This window comes from Osmerus eperlanus, chromosome 4, assembly GCF_963692335.1.
Source record: "Osmerus eperlanus chromosome 4, fOsmEpe2.1, whole genome shotgun sequence".
Taxonomy (NCBI): Eukaryota; Metazoa; Chordata; class Actinopteri; order Osmeriformes; family Osmeridae; genus Osmerus; species Osmerus eperlanus.
The window spans coordinates 15541350-15563831 of NC_085021.1; the positions used below are offsets into that span (position 1 = coordinate 15541350).

The 22482-nt window shown below is 41.0% G+C and overlaps 3 protein-coding genes across 8 annotated transcripts in view; 2 read left to right on the plus strand and 1 right to left on the minus strand.

Moving 5' to 3' along the window:
• Positions 1-293: 293 nt before the first annotated feature.
• Positions 294-4738, minus strand: ssuh2rs1 (ssu-2 homolog, related sequence 1). 3 transcript variants are annotated; one of them, XM_062459608.1, is made up of 13 exons: positions 4393-4738; positions 4208-4269; positions 3499-3597; positions 3116-3191; positions 2791-2920; positions 2425-2485; positions 2198-2286; positions 1987-2049; positions 1785-1867; positions 1571-1663; positions 1396-1501; positions 1076-1183; positions 294-960 (listed from the first exon to the last, which is right to left on the minus strand). In XM_062459608.1, the coding sequence occupies exons 1-13, from the start codon at positions 4413-4415 to the stop codon at positions 820-822; spliced, it is 1134 nt and encodes a 377-aa protein (XP_062315592.1). In that variant the 5' UTR covers positions 4416-4738; the 3' UTR covers positions 294-819. The 3 variants fall into 3 exon arrangements, with proteins under 3 accessions (XP_062315592.1, XP_062315591.1, XP_062315593.1); XM_062459607.1 differs by having other exon boundaries at positions 2165-2286; positions 4393-4727; XM_062459609.1 differs by lacking the exons at positions 4208-4269; positions 4393-4738 and adding an exon at positions 3787-4030 and having other exon boundaries at positions 2165-2286.
• Positions 4739-5272: 534 nt separating this feature from the next.
• On the plus strand, positions 5273-7270 carry rpl32 (ribosomal protein L32). The gene is made up of 4 exons (XM_062459659.1): positions 5273-5425; positions 6100-6200; positions 6368-6549; positions 7099-7270. Exons 2-4 carry the CDS (start codon positions 6105-6107, stop codon positions 7226-7228), a joined length of 408 nt encoding a protein of 135 aa, XP_062315643.1. The 5' UTR covers positions 5273-5425; positions 6100-6104; the 3' UTR covers positions 7229-7270.
• A 579-nt stretch (positions 7271-7849) lies between these two features.
• Positions 7850-22482, plus strand: part of LOC134019022 (glutamate receptor-interacting protein 2-like) — a 29063-nt gene continuing 14430 nt past the window's right edge. The window contains exons 1-7 of one of the 4 annotated variants that reach the window (XM_062459501.1): positions 7850-8249; positions 18605-18685; positions 19449-19584; positions 20859-21004; positions 21124-21210; positions 21309-21384; positions 22084-22229. In XM_062459501.1, the coding sequence (XP_062315485.1) occupies positions 8078-8249; positions 18605-18685; positions 19449-19584; positions 20859-21004; positions 21124-21210; positions 21309-21384; positions 22084-22229 (844 nt within the window). In that variant the 5' untranslated portion in view covers positions 7850-8077. Of the gene's footprint in view, positions 8250-15255; positions 15843-18604; positions 18686-19448; positions 19585-20858; positions 21005-21123; positions 21211-21308; positions 21385-22083; positions 22230-22482 lie in introns of those variants that run through there. The other 3 variants (XM_062459500.1, XM_062459504.1, XM_062459503.1) reach the window with 3 other exon arrangements.

Sequence of the window (22482 nt, forward strand, 5' to 3'; positions counted from 1 at the left end):
TATCATAGATTTGCTAAATGAATAACTTTTTAGACAATAAGATATATTACTGGTATTATGTAAAAAGTTCACCGAGGTATCCACTTGGTTATAATCTTGTGCTTTGTTTACGTTATGAATGCTGTGAAAATGAGTCATTTTATGTAGCAAAGGGTTCGCCACTGAACTCCGGTGCATAGCTACACATAACAATTACACAGTTCAGAAACCAAATTACCATACTATTATGGTCAAAAATGAAAAAGAATGAAACGGAATCTCTAACATAAAATAAATAAATTAAATAGTTTGCCTTATTTTACATTTATTTACGACCACATGAATAATAATTAGAAAAGTACTTTTGCAGTAGGCTATACAGACACAAACATTTTGCATATTGATGGGATTTACAGAATTAATTCTGAATTTAATCAGAATAATCATTCTAAATAGACCTACCTAAAGCACAAAGCAAGTTATAGCAATGTGTATTTTAAAATGTAAACAATTGTAAGTGAATAACAATAACATTCATACATTAGATGTATTAAGTACTAAGAGAATCAAGGTATGATTAAAGTAAGGTTGAAATACGTTATATATGCTAAAAGCAGTTCTCTATAGATCCTTCACTTGTATTGGTAAACCATTTGTAACTGTGCAGCAACAGGTAGTGGTAATTATTAGACACGGTTTTATTAATAAAACACTGGCAATTTGTTGGTGTGTTACTAACCACACATGTGAACTGATGTGTGGTTGTGTATCCCTACTTCCTGCTGATATAACTAAATACTGTTCTTTGTATACCATTTTCTTCTGTTTCAAAGAGGCTTGTTACATTACAGTGCAGCAACAGGTAGCTGGATAGTTATCAGCACTAACTTTCAACTCATTCCCATAAACAACATACATGTGCGAGTTTCCCTTCCAGTTGTAGGTCACCTTCGTGATAGGAATCAACTCAATGATCTGGCGCTATGGGAGAGGACAGAGATCGGGGAGACAGATGTATTTCCGTTCAATCAGAAGCTAAATTCATACACAAAGATACATTATTACATACAAATGAAGATCATAAAAAATAAATCACCTGTTGTAAAATCCGTGACGTCTGGGAGTATCTGACCTGATGATCCTTGACTAGGCGCTCTGCAGCATTTACCACTCCATGGTCTGGGAATCCCATTACTGGGTACACCTGCACAACACAGTTGGAATCCTACTGTTATTATAAGAAAAAATGGCAAAAATTTGTACAAACAATATGTTAGTGCAAGTGACCCCGATACAATGGCGTATGGAGTGCAAGATAAGGTCAAGATTCTACATTAATTTAGTGTCAGAGGTAATCTTCAAACATTTATCTATTCCTGCTCCATACCAAGCAGATACAGTACACATTTTTCTTACCATATACTGAGTGTCCCTGAATAGTTCCTTTCCAGACACACCGCTCAGGCTGGCCACATGCAATCCACTTGACTGCTCCACCACATAGTCTTCAGTGTTATTTTTCCTGGAACAATCCCAAACTTGAAGACAAAGGTCTACTAGATCCAGACAAATTCCATTTTTGCCTTCTTACCATTTCACATTTAGGTTGATGAACACCAAAAGCTGTCTTCGGCCATGACAGCTTTTACATTCCTTTGACCCTTTCCCATGACAAAAGTTACAACTGTAATGACAAAGAACAAATACAAAAAAAGGCCAACAATACAGAAAATTAATTATGAAACTTGTTCACACTATTCTGTCTCTGAAAGCACTTAAATGCTTTGGTTGTCACTCATACTTACTTCACCCTTCCCCTCCCACTGCAATGGTGGCATCTGTCCTCTCCGTGGCGCTGGCCAGAGCCATTGCACACCCAGCAGACTTTCTAAACATGGTAAGAAAGGAACAGTGTAGGTATCATAGCATCCAGTCCTAGATTTTAAATATTTTCTGCACTTATTTTGATCCATGTTTAAAAAGTTATATATTGCAGTAGTCACTCACACTTCCAGCACCTGCACAGTCTGTGCATGGAGTTCGTCCCATTCCAACGCAGGCATGACAGTTCTGTTGATTGAATTTATGTAATCAAGTAAGCACAACACACCACACAAATAATTGAGTATCTCACATAATGATTGCAAATTTAAAAATAAGTCAAGCCAATTATATTGACAAATACCTTCACAGATGAGGTGTAAGGAACCTTGATCACCTGCTTCTCATCACGAAAGAAGCTGGGGGTTTTCGCAGCAATTTCCCAAGGCCCAGGGGATGGTTGGGAGTAGGCATCAATTGGTTGTCCTAAAATGTACATTTTCAAATGTCCCTTAGAAAGCAAGTTATTTTTTAAATTATAAAATGCATCAATCAACGTTTCACAGTTCTGTAGAATACTTGGATTACAGAGTTAAACCAACACCCAGTTGTATATTACAGTACCATTGTATGGCTGATGACTCCACTCTGTCGATCTAGACTCAGTATAGGTTTCCAGGCGATACTTACAAAAGAAAAGAAAAAAGGCTAAAAACAAACTTTAGCCAAGGATATCAGTAATGCCCTAGATCTGACGAATGATTTCATATCTGAAACTCTGCTGCCATCTAGTGTATTTATTTAAACTATCGCCTTGTAGAATGGCTCAGGCTACACCTGTATCTAGTTGAAGTCGAATTAGATAATGCCCATGTTGCAGCATTGTTGTAAGACATGTATGTGAGAGCCTAAAGCTGATGTGACCATAATATTGTCAGTGAAAACTTGCTTGACCACTTTTGACTTAGAGGTAATACAGAGCCCTCCTACCCTATATGTGTTGAATGCCTCCATGTTGGTGATCACACCATCCTTGACTGGTGCTGAATTGTAGCAGCACTTACTGGATACAAACATGGTAAGAGCTTCCCTGGCTTGGTCTTCAGTGATAGAAGGAATACTTTGAAGAACATAACATAATTGTTCAAAATAAGCACTAAAATATCATTAGTCAATTATATACAGTAGATTAATAAAAATAAAAAGAAACAGTGATCGGAAACAAATTAATCAGTGATCAGATGAATACATAACCATGTATTCTATATGGCTATATGTCACCAACGCAATTAGAAAACACAAGTCTGGCTCTTACTTCCAGTCTGGCTGAGAGGGTCCGGGCTCAGGCCGAGGAACTGGGAAGGAGGGCATTGGGGGAGGCAGGAACCCACCTTAAGTAAACATGCAGGGAAACACATTCATGCTCGAGGGTTTCATGCAAGGCTGTAATCATAATTTTTTTTAAATCTGGTCAAAATGTCCCCCCAAAATTTTGATATAAAAATGTAAATGTGCTAAGCTACGACAGGCAACCACGCATGCTGTCCGAAATTATCATAAATTTTAAAAAATGTGTGTCCCCCAATGTTGACTCCATGGCTACGGCCTTGATTTCATGAAGAGGGGATAAAGGTGATCATCCCTTATGACTACCAGTCATTTGTGTGCCAACAATGGCCATTCGGCTGCATTCTGTACCTCCACCCCCGGACACTGTTCCTTCATAACCAGGCACACTGTCAAACATACTGGCTGGGGGAGCACTGGGGCTTGGCATGGTCGGTGGAGCAAACAATTCTGAAAGAACAAGACCAACCAGTTACGGATTGGAAACACTGTCAGGAATACAGATGAAAAGTGATCAACATGCTTTTAAATACATTTCCTTTTTCTGTACAGCTTACAATATTTCAATAAAAAGGATGTTAACCATATAACTTACCCTATAACTACCTCATGTAAATGTAACTTATATGTGTGACTCACCTTGTCCCTCCATATGATGTGATTGTTGGTAGCAAAACCACTTGAACTGATAGATGTGTGTAAACCAGCAAATTAACAACCCTGAGCCTATCACTAAATATGCATAAGTCACATCCAGCCTACAAACGTCTGAAAATGTGCAAAAAAGTTAATTGAAGTAGTACACGTTTTAAGTAGTACTAAATGCTTTTTTGGCTCAAATCCTACTATTGCTAAACTTTATATTGCGCTAAATAACGCGTCACACCCGGAAACGTATACTTTCCGGGTGTGACGCGTTATCTCTGAGAGCTTGCTGAGAGCCTGCCTGCACTCCCAACAACATAGTTTATGGAATGTGTTTGATTTGCAAGAAAAAACTAAATTCACGAAAAATCGACTGATGGTCCAGTTATAGATTAAATTAGATAGGTTAGTTTACCTGGTGGCCCATCCGTTGCTGGTAAATATCCAGGATTACTGATTCCGCAAGCCCCATAACCACTGTAAAGAAAATGTTGTAGTCCCGATCTTAGAACCCAAAACTTAACGGAACTGTAAACGAAAAAGATGAAACAAACAAACTGAAAAAACAATAGGCTACCTCCGTTATAATAGATTACTCACCTTACAGATGCTGTGCCCGCCATATTCCCATATAGATTTATAAAAAAAAGTTAGGATATAAAACGCGCTACGATCATGTGATTTTCAGTTAGAGTAGCCTCAGAACAGTTCAAAATCTCAACAGGTTGAGTTGATACCAAACGCTTCCTATTTAAGACGTAGGCTTTTTTCATTAGTATCCTATAACAAAAGGTAGGCCTAAATAATAATAATAATTCTCAGTTTATCAACACGTTAAAGACTTAATTTAGTACGCAGCTCAAAGTTAAGGTTCGTCGCAACATTTCCGCTATACAGAGGCTCTCTGCGCATGATATGGGAGGAGGTTAAAATACAATAACATAATTAAAGAGGTTAGCAACTCAAACCAATTTCCATAAAAGGATCGAGTAGCCTATATAGTTAGAACTACCCTTTTTTTTAAACCATAAAACAGCCTATAGCCTATATGCCTACCGTATCAAATGGTTTTTCAAAGGTTTTCAATTGTATATCCCATGCGACTTCTAGATTAGTTTTTGACAGGATGAAATATTAACTGAGAATGAGAACTGGAATGAAGTAAAGTGTATGTAGGTTATAGCCTACAAGGAAGATTTTCTTTATTCTGCACCAAGGCCAGAGGGTTCCATGAGCAAGGAACGTTGTAACGTTGAAAGTTAGATGGCGCCGATGATGGCTAAAGTAAATTCCTTGTCTGTGCAAACTTTCATGGCGAATAAAAAACAATTCTGATTCTGAATTCTGCACTGATATAACTCATCTCGTTCACTCACTGAGCTTATATTATTCTTTTTTACTCGTGTTTTTTGCACTCGTCACTTTACATCTATTACAGTAGCCTACTTTCTGTTCATTTAGAATGCACCACTTGTCAGATATAGAATATATTTCAAGACGGATTCATATTTACACGAAGGATTTGTTTCTTGTAATTCTCTAGCGCCGTACCCATAGTGCTTTGCAACAATTCCGGAAGCCCTTTTCTTCCTTTTCCGCTGAAGCTGAGTCTCTTTTCAGTTCACACCGGCGGGTGAGTGATTTAAATCTATGTCCATCTATCTTTTTAGAAGGTTTTTCAAAACAAGTAACATATGAGAGTCATGTTTTGTGCTCGAAATGTGTTACAAATGGGCATTTTGATCGGTTATTCTTGGGGCAAACTCCTCTGTTTTGATCGACTCCATGAGTGCCATGTAAAGCATCTCAGCCATTGCCTGAGGAGCGTACTCGTCTAGCTATAACCACCACACACAGACTGTTCACTAACGAAATTGCTTTCAAGTCAGAAGGACCTTGAAATGTGAAATGAACTCCTATCTGACAACACGTAGTTGGCTTCCTGATATTACATGAACCGCAAATCTACTGTCACGGTCGATACCTTAGCAACATAGTCTAGTTAGCTCAATAAATAGTCTACTATAGCTTGTTAGTACCGTAGCTAACGTTAGCTAGCCTTATGCAGGAGACGGCCTGCAAAAGAAAGCGGGCTACTAGTGCCGTTATAGTTGATATAACTTGTGTTGTGATGTACTCCAAATATGTGAAAGTCCTGTAAGTCTGACTGCATCTTAGGAAGGATGCAATTGATGCCACTAGATTAAAATGTGTAGCTATTTGGCAATATCAGGACATGTTTCTTGAGTAATAGAGGTTGTTTGCTTGTCCTGTGGCCAATATTTTTCTTCCAATTACATCTTTCAGTCACCATGGCAGCCCTCAGACCTCTCACCAAGCCCAAGATTGTTAAAAAGAGGACGAAGAAGTTCATTCGCCATCAGTCTGACCGATATGTCAAGATTGCTGTAAGTTTTCTTCTCAAACTTAAGTTCTAGTGTTGGTAGTCCTTGTAGCTTTGTTCTAAGTTTTTCTTTCTATACAGTCCCAGACAATGGCAAACTAGGACATACAAAATGTATCAGATTTGATGGAAAATAAATCTACAACCTTAAACTTGCTCTTTTCCCTCCAGAAAAGCTGGCGTAAACCCAGAGGTATTGACAATAGGGTCCGCAGGCGGTTCAAGGGTCAGATGCTGATGCCCAACATCGGTTATGGCAGCAACAAGAAGACCAAGCACATGCTTCCCTCTGGCTTCAGGAAGTTCCTGGTGCACAACATCAAGGAGCTTGAGGTCCTCATGATGAGCAACAAGTAAGTTCTTGTTTATTCCTTTTTTGGTAAACCTTCATCAGATAAGAACCAAAAAGCATTGAGTATAGTTGGCAACTAACCTGTTAAAGTGGTGTTTGATGGTCAAAACCAATGTCAAATTCCGTAATCTTAATGGAGTGGAGGATTATAACATTGAGAGGGTCTATGTGCTACTGTCTCTGCAAGATGTGATGTAGTAGAACAGATTCATTGTGAGGAATGACTGAGGCCAAAGTAAAGCTTTTCCATCATTACAATAGTTAATGCTCTGTATACATGTCAGACCCTAGGATCATATTGTCCTGGTTCAATCCACAGTTGGAAGCTTAACGGTCCTTCATGTCCCTCTTGTCTCCTTTGAACTGAAACTAGACAATGCGGCTGTGTTGTTTACCTAAGTTTATTTTGTGCTGGCATTTAGAAATTAAATTGGCGCTTTCTTTCTCAACCCCATATTCCTGCTGTGTCCACCACTCAATCTTTTAAATGCTAGTGTTTTATTATACCTGCATCATGTCTAACCTTCACAATGTTCCTGTCTCTGCCTAGGACCCATTGTGCAGAGATCGCCCACAACGTCTCCTCAAAGAACAGGAAGCTGATTGTGGAGAGGGCAGCCCAGCTTGCTATCAAGATCACCAACCCCAACGCCAGGCTCCGCAGCGAGGAGAACGAGTGATCTAGCCATTATATTGTCAATAAAACAACTTAAAAATTTGAATCTTGTCTAGTATTTTTTGTAATCAACTTTCAAAGCATCTTTCTGTCACCTGTGATTTTGTTGGGAAATTAACATTACACTCTGAATGTTGAAATGTATTTCCTTTCTACTGGTTGCAGTGTGTACATGACAAGCATTGTTTGTTTGTATGTTGAGGGTCTAAGTTTGTGGTACCTTCCATGCCAGCTCCCTGTGGTGATCCAGGCTGCTTATGTCATAACCGAAACACTTAGAATTTAGTTAAGTGTTTTCCATCTACAAAAATTCTAAAAGTACCGTATACTTTAACTCATCACTACTTAATTTGTATTTTGATAAGACTGAAGTATTCCCGTTTAGGTGAGATGAGTCTTCTGTTAGTTTTGTGTGATTGTTTGATTTCAATTTTTTTTTTTTTACCTATCCAATTGTTTGTACTGCCTTCAGTTCCCTGCGTAGCCTTAAGCCAGCTTCCCAGGGAGTAAGTTTCCATTGCATTCTGTCTGGCAAGCTGTGTCATCTCTGCAGCCATCAGCACTGTTCCATCTGCCCTTATTAGACGCCAGAAAAGCAAAATATACATTCAGCTGTTTCCTTTGTGCCGGACACGAAACGAGGAAAAAGACGTGATTATGGAGATACGTGTGGCTGATGAGTTAAGTCCCTACACCTGTCTCCCTCTTATACTTGTGATGCTCTATCATGTTGAGACTGACCTGGATGCACCTGACAGCTTTGGAAGACCTCCAGTTAGGGTGTGAGCTGTGTGGACAGCAGGACTGAGGCTGTGCGAGAGAAAGGAACAAAGAAAAGATCTAGGCAAGGAACATGGCCACCAGAGTCGTTTTTGGAAAGGGATGTAGCAACTCTAAGACTTTCACCTTTGCCCTGCCTCAGACAGACTCCAGGAGGAAAGGACCACGGGCTGCAGGAAGCAGACGGAGGATGTTTTCTTTCTCCCTCAGGTGCCGGCTTGGAGTCATCAGAGGAAGGACCAAAGGTGAGGATGCTACGGTTGATAAAGCAGTCGAGATGTGTCATGCATGCTTGATAATCTTATCATAATGGTCATTCTGTCCTGTAGACTAGAGTATCTGTTTGATCTGCCATCAGTGATGTGCTGTTTATAATTTCACAAGCATAGTGAAAAGAAACATTTTAGAAACTAACACTGTGAAGACACATGTAGCCAGTTTTGCTGGCTGGGTGTGCTGGGTCTAAAATACTATCCATTTTCCTTTTAATCCAGTCATGTTCAGTATATGAACAAACTGCTGTTTAATGCTTAAAATAATCCTTTGCACTAGGGCTGTGGGTGGGATTTTTCATTTATATTTGACCTACCTGATATCTGGATATTTTAATGTGAGTGTGGTGTCTAATTTTTAAACACTTCTATATTCACATATCTTCTGCCTCTCATGTGTAACTCAGTGATTCATGTTGACAGGTTTGTTAGGATTAGGCATTTATGCAATTACAGCTGGTAACCATGAGGTGGCAGTATGGCTGCTGCTTTAAGAAAGTACCTTATGTTGCATGTAGGGAAACATCTCATACTGTATATGGTTATGTATCCTACTTTCTGTCACTATGATGTGAGAACATTCTGGATTTGTTGAGAGAAGTGTTTTATTGCTTCATTTTTTTATTGCTTCATTTTTTTTTATTGCTATTGTGTTTAGCAGCACATTTCCCCGGCTAATTGGAAAAAGTATCAGATAGTGAAACCTGTGAAGTTTGGTTTTGCTTGGTTAATTGTGCACCCTAAGTTTTAAAGAAGCACTAGTATATATTGTTACCCTACTTTTCTGCCCTGGTCTCCTGGGTTTTTCCCAAACCAACACACAGCCCTGTCTTTCCTTCCTCCTCATACTGTCAGAAATTAATTAGTCTCGCTCTGAAAGCCCACACACTCACACAGTAAATGGGGTATTAGGGACAAAACTCTCAGAGGAATTTATATACGCCAAAGAGTACTGTGTCCACTGGAAGAGTAGACTAATTAGGCTACATGCTACAATGGAGAGAAAGATTGAATGTTTGTTCATAATTGGGTGTGCTCAAGCCTTCGGCGAGAGCACAACCTTTGTTCTCTCACATATATATTATTGTGAGAATGCTGTTAAGCATTCTCACTATTGTTTTCCTGTTTCTCTTTATTATTGTGAGAATGCTGTTAAGCATTCTCACTATTGCTTTTCAACTTCTCAGTTCTTCCGCCGTTTTTTGGCCTTTAACTCGTTCTGCATACTTTAACCGATTCCTACAACTTTTGTATCAAAACGTTCAGCTCCTTCAGGAGATGATGGCTATGGCTTTTGGTATTTCTTACTTTTATACTTTTTAAGACATTAAGGTTTTTGTGCAAATTATTCTCCCATTAAAAGTAATGGTAAATCCTTTCAAATCATTAAAAAGCTTCCTCCTCTTTCAAACGTAACTACTTCAGCTTACTTTCAGCTAGAGACACCATTCAACCTTTAAAATGTTCACAAGACATTCAGCTATTCCCAAATGATTCAGCTTTTTCAAATGTTCAGCCAATTTTGAATTATGACAGTTTGAAATACATTAAAATGTTTGCTCCTTCTTGATTTTTATGAATGAGCAGCAAGCAGAGTGGCACACTCTGCTGGCTGCTCTTTTTCTGATATTCAACTAATTTGTCAAACAAATTCCTCTAACGTTCATATAGTTTAACTTACAGAAACAAGTTATACCTTAAAATGTAGGAAAAATTGTCCTCTTTCAGCCAATGTAACTACTAAAGAGCTCACATTTACAGATTTTCAGCTATGAGCCTTGAAGCGAGAGCAGCCTTTCAAATTCTCTCACTAACTTCAATGGAGAGGTGAGTAAAATCAGTCAGAGAAAGCAAGAAGGAACAAGATTTTGAAACTGCCGATAGAGTCGTATTTCTGACCGCACAGACATATAAAGGACATCTCTGGTTTCGGCAGAGTCTTGGGTCTCGGAAAATATCCTTATATTTTGGATTGGACGTATAGTTTTGCGTCTAGGTCAACTTGTTTGAGGTGTGGATGCTAGGTAAATGTTCGTTTTTCTCTCTGCCTAGCTCGTTAGCTATCACAGCTGCGCCATCACCGTGGCAACCAAACAAACAAGCACCAGGAAAGCAAAAGGAACACGTTTTTGAAACTGCAGGTAGAGTCGTATTTCTGACTGCACAGACATATAAAGAATATCTCTGGTTTCGGCAGAGTCTTGGGTCTCGGAAAATATCCTTATATTTTGGATTGGACGTACAGTTGTGCGTCTAGGTTATCTTGTTTGAGGTGTGGATTCTAGCTACATTCCTCTTATTCTATGCCCTCAGCGCGTTAGCAATCATAGCTGCACCATCACCTTAACGACAGACACGCACCACTCAGTCTCTCACACAGGTGATTGGTACGTTTACTTGACCATGAGAAACACGATTACTAGCAATTGTCGGTTTATACCAATAATACGATTACTCCGTTTACATGTGTAATTAGTTATGCGATTACTCAATAAACGCGTCTACATGATTCTTTTTTATTAATCGTTGTATGCTCCACGGACAAAACTTGCACCATCATCCTTCTGCAACAAAGTGTCGCCGTGTCTTCCTGTATCGGCTCTACTGCTGTATGTTTCATTCCATCAACACATTGAATCCTACTAAGAAAGCCGAGTAAACGCACTCAATGGTAGGCTACATCTGCTACTGCTATTACTATCCCAACTATAATTTCAGCTGTTAAAACGATAATATTCTTGTTCCGACTAGCTAGCCTACTTCTTCTGTTTAACAGTTCATCTTTCAGCTTCTCCCGCATTGTAGGCTATTTTAGCTCTTAGCTTTGTTAAGATGATGCAGATGATGCAGTTCAGCTTCCACACTGCCTCTTTTGTGTCACTCACACATTTTTGAAATTCATTTCAGCTTGCGGGCATTTTCTCATTTCTCACTTTTATACTTTTTAAAATATAAAGGTTTTTGTGCAAATTATTCTCCCTTTAAAAGTAATGGTTAATCCTTTCAAATCATTGTTGGAATGCTGCTCCAGTCCCTTTCAAAAATACCTTTCGGTTGCTTTGAAGCTTCAGCTTATAACTTTCTACTAAATTTTCACTATTTTCAACTTTTTTAGCATGGTCAGCTATCCCCATTCAGGTTTTCAGCATTCTCACTGCTGTTTCGCAGGAACAGCCGTTTCTAGTTAGTTATGCGATTACTCAATAAACACGTCTACATGATTCTTTTTTATTAATCGTTGTATGCTCCATGGACAAAACTTGCACCATCATCCTTCTGCAACAAAGTGTCGCCGTGTCTTCCTGTATCGGCCCTACTGCTGTATGTTTCATTCCATCAACACATTGAATCCAACAAAGAAAGCCGAGTAAACTCATAGGCTACATCTGCTACTGCTAATACTATCCCAACTATAATTTAATCTGTTAAAACGATAATATTCTTGTTACGACTAGCTAGCCTACTTCTTCTTCTGTTTAACAGTTCAGCTTTCAGCTTCTCCCACATTGTAGGCTATTTGAGCTCTTAGCTTTGTTAAGATGATGCAGTTCAGCTTCCACACTGCCTCTTTTGTGTGACTCACACATTTTTGAAATTCATTTCAGCTTGCGGGTATTTTCTCATTTCTCACTTTTATACTTTTTAAAATATTAAGGTTTTTGTGCAAATTATTCTCCCTTTAAAAGTAATGGTAAATCCTTTCAAATCATTGTTGGAATGCTGCTCCAGCCCCTTTCAAAAATACCTTTCGGTTGCTTTGAAGCTTCAGCTTATAACTTTCTACTAAATTTTCACTATTTTCAGCTTTTTTAGCATGGTCAGCTATCCCCATTCAGGTTTTCAGCATTCTCACTGCTGTTTCGCAGGAACAGCCTTTTCTAGTTATTATTGGGTGTGCTTTGCCTTCGGCAAGGGCACAACCTTTGTTCTCTCACATATATATTATTATTCTTTTTATTGGGTGTGCTCAAGCCTTTGGCGAGAGCACAACCTTTGTTCTCTCACATATATATTTATTATTATTATTTATTTTTGCCCCCCTAAATCTTTGTCAATATTTGGCCTACATAGACAACCTAGGTGTCAAAAGTTTCGTCTTGGTAGCGATTGAGTTGCTTGTATTTTTATTTACGTTCCGTTGCATTGTTTAGGCTGAAGTTAAGTTTTTGTGGCGAAAAGTGAAGCTAACGGTGGCTAATTTGCTAGCCACAGTCACTGACGTTACTTACGTCACTAACGTCACGAAAACACGCGTGACTACCTGTAGCAGAACATTCGTTTCGCATCTGTTAACTTGGGGGATAGCTAGGCTAACTATAGCTTTACTGCAAGGCAGCTGCAGAAACGCCACAAGTAAAGAGGCCATGGTGATAACTATTTACTCATTTTAATTTGTGATGTGAAACACAATTGTGAAATGTACAATATTAGCTGATATTATTAAGGAAGTAGGCCCACATCTACTTTCGGAAACGGTAGTCTACTATTTCACTGAAGCATTAGCATGACATTAGCCTCTGTTGCCCGGGCAACACACACTACAGTGGTCTATGATGCATCTGTTTTCAATCGTTAAAATAAACATTTCTCACAAATACATTTTCGTTGTAGTATTTATTATGACATTACAAGTAAACGATTTGTTGGTGAAATTTTCATTACCTGTGGTTTCAAACCAGTGTTGCTCACTGCAACGCTGTAGCCTACGCGAGACACACTACAAAAACATCTACACAGCTGTAGGAAGTCAAACGGCGACAGAATATGTTCGGCACTCCCCTTACTTATATCAAAAGTCTTTCAATAGGTGAAACTATCTGACTACTAACTTGAACTTTATTGCCACAGCCTTAACTTTGTCAATCTGTTCATGAAAATAATTAATTTCAGCCTAAACCGTACAACGGAACGTTACATCGAATTCAACCAACGCAATCGCTACCAAGACGAACACAGCAGTAGTCTAGTACTGTACTGTACAGTAGTAGTAGAATTTACCGGGGCAGCTTCTCCATACAGGGCTATATCGCATTTTGCGACAATGGCAAAACCAAAAACCGGGTCACGTTTGTGGCTGTGACATTATGCCTGCCCAAAGGTGGGGTGACTGTATTATCCTAGACTCCATGTACTGTTTGAACTGTACATGGGTTGTGTGTATGGGCAGTCTCAGGGTTATGTCACAGGTGTTGGCCTCTGGGCACACCCTTGGTGCTGGGGGAGGACCAGGGGGACAGGGAGCTGCTGGTGCTGGGGGACCAGGGAGATGGAAAGAGGCAGAAGAATTGAATATCCAATACAGTGCCAATACACACATCTGTATAAGCCCGACATGAGGTGTGTAGCCAACCAGGGCTTGTTTAATGCTGTCATAACTTGATTCATAGGAAGATTAGATAAGAACTTCAGGAAGTGACAAGCCACGGTAATAAGGATAACAATGTATTTATTTGATAAAAAGTGCTTACAAAGAAATGGTTGGTAAATTAGAAGTGTATGGAATGGGTGTGGGATCAGTGCAAGTGTAGAGTGAAGAGAATCATTACACACTAAAAAGCAAACAGTGCCGGTCTGACAAATTTATTCGTTTTGATTCAACGATGAGGCAGCCTCTTGCAGGGGAAATGAGAAGACATCTATTTCATTCTACACTTCACTCGTATTTTCAGTTGTAAATGAGCAGCAAAAAAAAAATGCTTTTAAATCTATGTAATCTTTATAAATAATAAGTATGCATTTTTATATAAAATATACAGAAATATCAGTTGTAAAAATGTCATTCAAAAACGGACCCCTGTGCAACCGACGCAAGCAAGCACACCCTACAGTTTCCCCAGAAATTGTACCCTCTCTAGTTAATTGATGTGTCTTGGACATTCATTCTAAGGATCAAGGATGGACAGTTGCACTACACATTGGGAAGCATCCATTTGACTTATGGAAATTGATTACTGTTTTACTTCATGCGGGTATCAATATGTATTTGCGCCGACTGAGGTGACATGGCAAGCTTTTGCGTTTTTTCCCCCTGTGTGATTTGTGAAGCAATTTCCTTGCTCACAGACTTAAGAGGCATGTTAGCTATGTTTGGGTGACAAATGGCTGGACAGGTGTGGGCTGTGTCGGTCAGCCGACATGCTCACTACTTTGTGTTTGAGTGGAGGGGAGCCAGAGGGCAGGGGGGACCCTCTTACCCAGAGAAGGAAACATGATACACTGGGCTCTACTGCAGCACATTAGAGGAAGGAGAAAACCTATGATCTTTGTTTTCCATGCTATTTTCCAGTCAAATGGCTACATGATTCCTCTTCCATCTTGTTTCTCCTATTGCGACTGTTCCTTTTTTAGTAAATGTTTCCTAATATTTCACAGGTGTTAATAAAGAGAAACACTTCAATATACATAATAATAGAAGGAAAAATGCAATAAGATATTTCTGTAGATAAAAGACAGTGAAGCAGACATTTGCTGGCCACTGAGCTGTTTGAGTAGACACCCATGTATAGGCATGTGTCTGTGCACACACATGTTTGTGTTCACACATGTTTGTGTGCGTGTTCAGGCAACTAATATTGTCTGTGGGTGTGATATAATGAGTAGTAACAGTAGTGCTGGATTCATGGATGTAGGCATTCATGGATGTATGCCTTTGAATTGTATGCCTCTATGTAAAAAATGTGTGCTTGGGTACTGTGTACATGTGATAATGAATGTGCAGGGGGTGTTAATTGTATGGATAGTTGAGTGTGGAAATTTAGAGTGTGTGTGAGTGTATCGCCTATAACTGTGTCTTGCTGAGGATTAAGTGTGTCTGTGAATGTCTGTATGCTGTGTGTGGGGAGGGAGAATGTATGTGTGTGAAGGAGGTGTGACTTCATCCATGAGGGGAGGGTGTGTGACTGCTCCAACACACCCCTGGCTGAGAGAGAGAGAGAGATAAAGTGTCACTAAGGGTGAGTGTATGTGAGAGAAGAGAGTGGGTTTGTGTGTACGCTCGAGTGTGAGTGTGTGAACGGGGGATGATTAATCCTCTAGAATACGAAGAGCGACTAGGAATACCTCAAAAGGAGCCATAGCAAGATGGGAGGAAAGGAAACAGAACAGAAGATAATTCCTGTATTTGATCATGTGCTTTCCCTGTCTTTGATCTCTCAGGGGAATGACATCTTACAAGAGGCAAGCATGTCAGTATGACATCTTAATTAAGAACAGATAAGATAGCCTTACATACAATTTTTTTCCCTATATTCTAACTGTAAGGAAATATATCCGTTTTTGGGCAACACTCTGATATGCTTTCCTTAATCGTGAGCTGCAATCAGTGTGGGGTAACCATGTACTTGACATTGTACCAAGTCAAGAAAGAGAAGAAAATGGTGCTCCTGGGTTTTCTGAGTCGTTGAGGGAGTGAGTGGGACTTGAGATCTCTGGGGACCAGCACTACTCCCAGGATCTTCTCAGTTCACTGGCCGGCTGTAGAGAGAGAGGCTGCTTCCTCCGGTCGGATGCTGTGACAAACTGCTGCCATGCTCTGTGGTCTGAGGAGAGAGGCGAAGAACAGCATCGGTAAGACTCCCTGCTGGTCCCTGATCTGCACCAGAGGAGGTGATATGCTCATATACTGTACCTGTTGTGTTAAGAGGGGAGGGTCCTGTTCACTATGCGGTGGTAGTTCAACTGTAGTGGGCAGTCAGTAGCTGCATCAGCACCTGTAACTGTTTGTCCTAAAAGTTTGTTGTTAGGAATGTATGCTGTTCCTCTGAGAAGCAGTAACCTAACGCTGTTCTATGCTTGTGACACAAAGCTGACAGTCTTGTCACCCTGCTTACCCCTTTCATGAAGAGTTGCTCCCCTGTTGCTGTTATGACATATTTCTGTTATATGCCCATTTATTATGCTTTTTTAATGACAGAACTCTCTTCTGTGTTCCAATGTAACACGGACACAATGTAACAGTGTACCTATTGATGCAGTGAAGTAGTACAATAGATCTTAATGACATTTAATTTGCTAGTGAATACCTGCCTGCTTGTACTCTGAAATTGGGACACATGGAGCAATGCTAACTGGGTCTGGTGAAACCCAGTATATAAATAATGTTTTGTGTCTGAAAATAGAATTGTGATTCCATGGCCATTGTCACAGCAGCCCCCTTATTTAACCTACATTCTGATTGGTTATGATAGGGATGTGCCCTCATTTTAATTGGCAGATAATTACATTAATGGGATTACCTAAGATTTCTGGAGATGCTGTTCAATATTGACAAGTATCCCCTTTGACTGATGCAAAAGCAATGAACTGTCTTGTTGGCTTGGTTGAATTGGTTATTTTTACTCTCTTTCAGACCCATAAGCAAATGCTTTCAGAGTTTTTACAGACAAAAAAGTGTTCATGTCTGCTGATGTATCAAATCTATCTAAATGCTAGTTGTCTTTGTCAGAGCCACTGATGGTGGTGGTAGAGGAGGTGCAGGAGGGAACAAGACGGGAGGAGAACAAGAGGACGATGGCTGGAGGGTGGCAGTGTACAGTAGTGTTTAGTCACGTGCAGTGAGTTGGGTCTGTGTGACCCAGAGCTCATGTTGCCTTTTGAATGCAATGACAGCTGCTGGACTGTGAGGGCCCAGAGGAAGCTGTGAGATTACTACACTTCTGCCTATCATTAAGTGTCTACATTTGTCACATTTGTGTGTGTGTGTGTGTGAAATAGAGAGAGATTCTGAGCACGTGTGAATGCCTATGTACGCTTCTACCCTCATGTCTGTCTGTGTGTGTGCATGTGTCTATGTGTGTGTAAATGCCCTGAAGATGTTGAAGAAGATATTTGTGCAGGGAAGTGAATAAAAGGTTGCACATCATCACAGCGTGCATATTTCGGCATGTCCTGCTGTTGCTTGCTGTTTTCCTCACTTTAAAATGTGAATCTATCATCCAACTCTAGCCAACAATCTATCAATATATATTCCTCTAACTGAGCAGATTTAACCGAGCCTATCCTCCCCTCCAGACCAGCACAAGTTTGACAAAGGCTTTATCTTCATCTGAACAGATCTAAACCTGTGCCTGCCAGGCTTATGCTCTCACCAGTCTAATTCTCTCACATCAGTGCAGATGGAGGAACGGAGAAAGAAAGAGGAAGCCATTTTGAAATAGGATATTGTTATTCACTCATTTGAGTGGGTCCTTGCTATTTAAATGGGACATTTTTGGCTTTCTGACCTCAGGAATTCTCTGTTTTGGATATTAGAATGGCCATGGGAATTTAGCTGACAGGTCTGAGCTAAGGCTTAAATGATAAACATGAAACCAAATAGATTGACTTCTGATTCATACACGCACACATGCATGCACGCACACACACAGTAATAATGCATAAATACAGTATAAAAAATATTCCTCTAGAATATTATAATAGCTGGAAATGAGCAAAGTAGAGTGCCAGTATCTTTTATGAAACCATGGCATGCTCATGCAGATGTTGCTATAGCAATTGTAAAGGTTTTTTCAATTAGTGGTTGTCAAGCCTCATGTTGCTGTCCTGTACAGGATGTGTGGTCTCAGAAGTCCCAGTGAGTCAGCGCTGCGCAGACTGGGAAGCGGATAAGACGAAAGAATATCAACATACGTTAATCTATAACCTGACATGGATATTCCTTGACTGTGCAATAACGTAGTAATTCAAAGTTTTATGGTTTTCCTGGGTTGGGTTTCCTGGAAAAGGTCATCCTGGATGTACAGGATTAGAAAGTGCAGAGTCACATTCCCCATCATGAAGGCTGGGTCCAGCTCTGTGGCAGAAACTGCTAGCACTGAGGAGCAGGAAAAAACATTGTATCCCAGTGGAACTGCTAGAATATGTCCTGGTTCTAGCAGCTGCTCTAAATGAGAAAATGGGGATTCTCTCCACATGCCTGAGCAGTTCATTAGCCACAGTCTGTTCCTTCAAGAACATTCCCCTGCCTCCATGTTCATGCATCATGGTCCTGCAGATGTCTCCTGTCAAAAGATGAGTTTCTCAGTGTCTTCTGTCAGGGACTCAAAGGGGCCTTTGATCTGTTCTATTTGAGCCAGCTTAGAGCCTGCAGAAGATTGTTGTTGTCCTAACTGTTGACCTGCCTCCCAGTGTCCACGCTGGGTTATAACGGCCAAAGGGTTAACAGCGCCCATGGCAGCTGTGTAAGTGTGGAAAGAGAATGTGGCAATGTTGACTTGCCTCATGCCTCAGGTCCACACATTCCTCACACACTAGTCGTAGAAGCTCTCTCTCTCTCTCTCTCTCTCTAAACATGTACACCAGCCACCAAATGTTCCCTTTTGTCTCTGCAGATGATGGACCCTACTCCAAGGGTGGCAAGGACTCTGGAGGGTCTGAGCACTCCCACTCCTCCAGGAGACACAGTCTATCAGGTACGCTGTCTCCATATCTCTAGCTGAACTGCGGAACCTCTGTATGCTGAGGTTTAACAAACAAGCGAAGAGAATAGTCTTGACAGTCAAGCACATCCATTGTCACTTTATGATTGCACATTTCCCATCTTGTCTGCTTAGTGTCAGATGATAGATGTTGCACTGTTTTGAATATCTTGTAATGCTTATATATGGGGAAATAAATGCTTGTGTGGCATACCTGTCAGTGGTACTAAGCTTGTACTATCTCTTAGTGGGAGTCATTGAACATGATTTAACAGCACAGCACAATGTGGCTGTCCCCAGGGACAGAATGAGATCAAGCACAGTGTAACAATGTCTGTAGGTTCCATTCTCAGCTAAACTCCCAATTCAATTCAGTCCCAATTCAAGTCAGGAAGAGAAGGGAATTTCAATATATGAGCTGTAGTTATCACTATTGTATTCAGTATGGCCTTCTTTGAACTGTATGCCCTGAATGTCAGTCCATCAACTGCATTTACTTGGCTACAATGGGGTGGACCTCATCCCCACATCCTCTCAAATCCATCAGTCTAACCATAGAATAAGAGAGGAAAGAAGGAGATAGGGCAGAGAAAGACTCATTTGCATATCTGTGCATGCGTGTCTGTGCATGTGTGAAAGATAGATGGAGAGATAGCGACGGAAACACAGTAGAGTTTAGCTGTGATCGTAGTAACAGACAGCTGGATCAGAGTCAGGCAGATGTTAGTGCTGAGTGTGTACCTGTGTGTGTCAGCAGAGGAGTACCGAGGAGTGACCACTGTGGACCTCATGAAGAGGGAGGGCAGCAGTCTGGGCCTCACCATCTCCGGGGGGTCTGATAAAGAAGGCAAGCCTAGAGTCTCTAACCTGCGGCCAGGAGGGCTAGCTGCCAGGTGAGATATTCTCTGGCTGACAAAGCTATAACCTGGCAACCACACCAAACTGTCTGGATGTGTTACCCTCCTCGACACATGTGTTGTCTAGTTACACCAGCTTGCTTTAACCGCAGGATCACCGACGCTCCATTGAATCAGCTGCAGTCTGGCTGATGTGTTGCCTTGGACTGATATTTCACCAGGGCACGTTTGTGAAAGAGTCTTCTCAGAACAAAATTGTATATGAATATGTTCAACCGCTCATGAAATCCACAAACTTCATTTACTTCCTTTTCACATTATTTATCATAACGCTTTCTATGAGCCAGTGAGAGAATTTACAGAGTACCTGCTGTGGTCAATTGCCGCCCGATTCACTCAACAGGCATAATCATTTAATATGTCTATTTTTGAAATATTGCTTCATCAAAGATAGCTTAATTAAGATTCAGATCTAATCCTTTGTACCAACGTCAGCAACAAGAGGGAGAAAATGCAGAGGAGAGATCACGCTTTTTAATGACTAAGCAGCATGTGACTGTAGCCCTCTCCTTCACACACTACACACACTGGAAATACTACAAACACACACACATGCACACACACACACACACACACACACACACACACTGACTCACGTGGTAAATGTTGGAAGATAAAACTCAATCGCCTGACAAGACAGTAGTGGTAATGCTGATTTAACAGCTTTCCTTAATAAACGATTTCAATCACCCTACCATAGATGGCAGGTCGGTTAGCAGGGACAATGTGTGTATGTGAGACTGTATGACAGGGTTAGCTTGGCTGACGATGATGTGTCTCTGTCCTCCATCCTTGCTCAGACTGGTTATAGCCTGGAGGTATTTAATTAGCATCCCAATGAGCACCACATTGAGTCAGACAAGCGCATGAGTGAGCGAGACACTAAATAGCTCCATCTCTCTCTGAAAGATAGCATCTCAGCACTGGAACCTTTACTGTTTGTCCTCTGCTGGACGTGTCTCTTCATAACAGGAGTCAGGTGGCTGAGCGGTTAGGGAATGGGGCTATTAATCAGAAGGTTGCCGGTTCGATTCCCTGGCCGTGTTAAATGACATTGTGTCCTTAGGCAAGGCACTTCACCCTAATTGCCTCGGGGGAATGTCCCTGTACTTACTGTAAGTCGTTAGAGGAATATATATAGAAGTTTTTTACACTGTTACCCTAACATGTGTGATTCCTTTGAACGTGATATCCTGTTCAAAATGAAGGCTACACCAAGGAATACAGCCCTGCTGTGTCTGTCTCTGCAGGAGTGACCAGCTGAATGTAGGAGACTACATCAAGTCAGTGAATGGCATCAACCTGTCCAAGCTGCGCCACGATGAGATCATTAGCCTGCTGAAGAACATTGGGGAGCGGGTGGTGCTGGAGGTGGAGTACGAGCTGCCCCCTTTCGGTACGGGATAGACTCCTTTACCAATCCAGCTGTCCTACCTCACACCACTTCACCTGTAATAGTGTTTTTTGGCCTCTCTCACCCTTTCTCTGTCTGTCTCTTGTTTTTCTCTCCCTTAGTCCAGAACACTCCAGCAGGTGTCATATCCAAGAACATTGAGGTGTGTTTACACAAGGAAGGCAATAGCTTTGGGTTTGTCATGAGAGGTGGGCATTTTGACAGGCATGCCATATTACAGAGCATATCCATTTTTTTGCCACATCAGCTGGACTTGACTGTGTTTGTGTGTGTTTTGCCTTTCCAGGAGGCTTCCATGAAGACTGGCACAGGTCTCGTCCTCTGGTGGTGACCTGCGTCAGGCCTGGGGGCCCTGCTGACAGGTGAACAAGTGCAGAGGAGTCAGTGTGTACATGTGTGTGGGTGTGTGTGTATATATATGTGTGTGACTGCAAACATATCTTCGGCATATGTATGAATAAATATGTATGTGTATGTGTTGTCCATTTTCAAGAATAATTTCTCATGAGTCAGTATAGTTCTGCAGTGCCTTGTTGTCCATGAGGATCAGCATGCTGTCTTCAGGGTCTGTTTGGTCCCCTGCAATGTATGATGGCTTTAAATAATGTTATGATGCTTCAAGACATGAATAAAATATCACATGGAACTGACTCTATTGTATATAACTTAATTAATGTTGAATCCATAGTGGAAAGGGCAATGCTTCTCTCAAGGCGAAAAGATTAGCTTGATAAGAATAGCTTCACTGCACTTACTTAACCCTGGGAATAATTGAGGGCAGCAGTATACTCATACAGCTGTAACACAGAGAATGTTTCATTATGGGAGATTTGATGTTTGGAGGATTTTTTTCCAATGTCCTTTCTTTTGCTCAGGATGGGCCATACTGGAAGCTATTTAGTGATTAGGTGAATGCTCTGAAGAACCCAAACCTTCTCTCGTCACGCCCGTCTACCTGTTTAACAGTCCAACCCTCGTCTCTCCCTAACTCTCTCTGTCTCCCTCCGCCCCCCCCCCCCCCTCCATACCCCGTCTCCCCACCTGGCTGTCTCTCCCCCCAGAGAGGGCACTCTGAAGGCGGGTGACCGCGTGCTGAGTATGGACGGGATGCCCTTAAACAGGGAGAAGCATGCTGATGCTCTGACCATGCTGATGCAATGCGGCCAGGAAGCCCTGTTCCTGATTGAGTATGACATCTCCGTCATGGGTGAGCACACACATGTACTAGGAATATGTGAGAATACAGAAGAGCAACATAGCTCTGAGGGTGGATAACGTGGCTGTTGGGTCTGAGTGAATGTTTTTCAGTGCATGTTAGTGTTCAAGCCGTCACACGGGGTCATTCATCCCCAAAACTGATCAGCACGGACATGATGGATGCTAGCACAGATCGGAGAAAAACAAAGACGTTTATGATAATGCAGCTCTGTCTAAGTATGGGTCTATGTTTAAAATGTATC

Bases quoted from the DNA above. Each gene is read 5' to 3' on its own strand.
- ssuh2rs1 (XM_062459607.1), bottom strand. From the start codon at position 4,415: ATGGCGGGCACAGCATCTGTAAG. The intron at 1,868-1,986 runs GTGAGTGACTAC...TACCATGTTTAG, and splicing joins ACTGTGCAGGTGCTGGAAGT to AAAGTCTGCTGGGTGTGCAA. The intron at 1,664-1,784 runs GTAAGTATGAGT...TTGTCATTACAG, and splicing joins AGTGGGAGGGGAAGGGTGAA to TTGTAACTTTTGTCATGGGA.
- rpl32 (XM_062459659.1), top strand. From the start codon at position 6,105: ATGGCAGCCCTCAGACCTCTCACCAAGCCCAAGATTGTTAAAAAGAGG. The intron at 6,201-6,367 runs GTAAGTTTTCTT...TTTTCCCTCCAG, and splicing joins ACCGATATGTCAAGATTGCT to AAAAGCTGGCGTAAACCCAG. The intron at 6,550-7,098 runs GTAAGTTCTTGT...GTCTCTGCCTAG, and splicing joins GTCCTCATGATGAGCAACAA to GACCCATTGTGCAGAGATCG.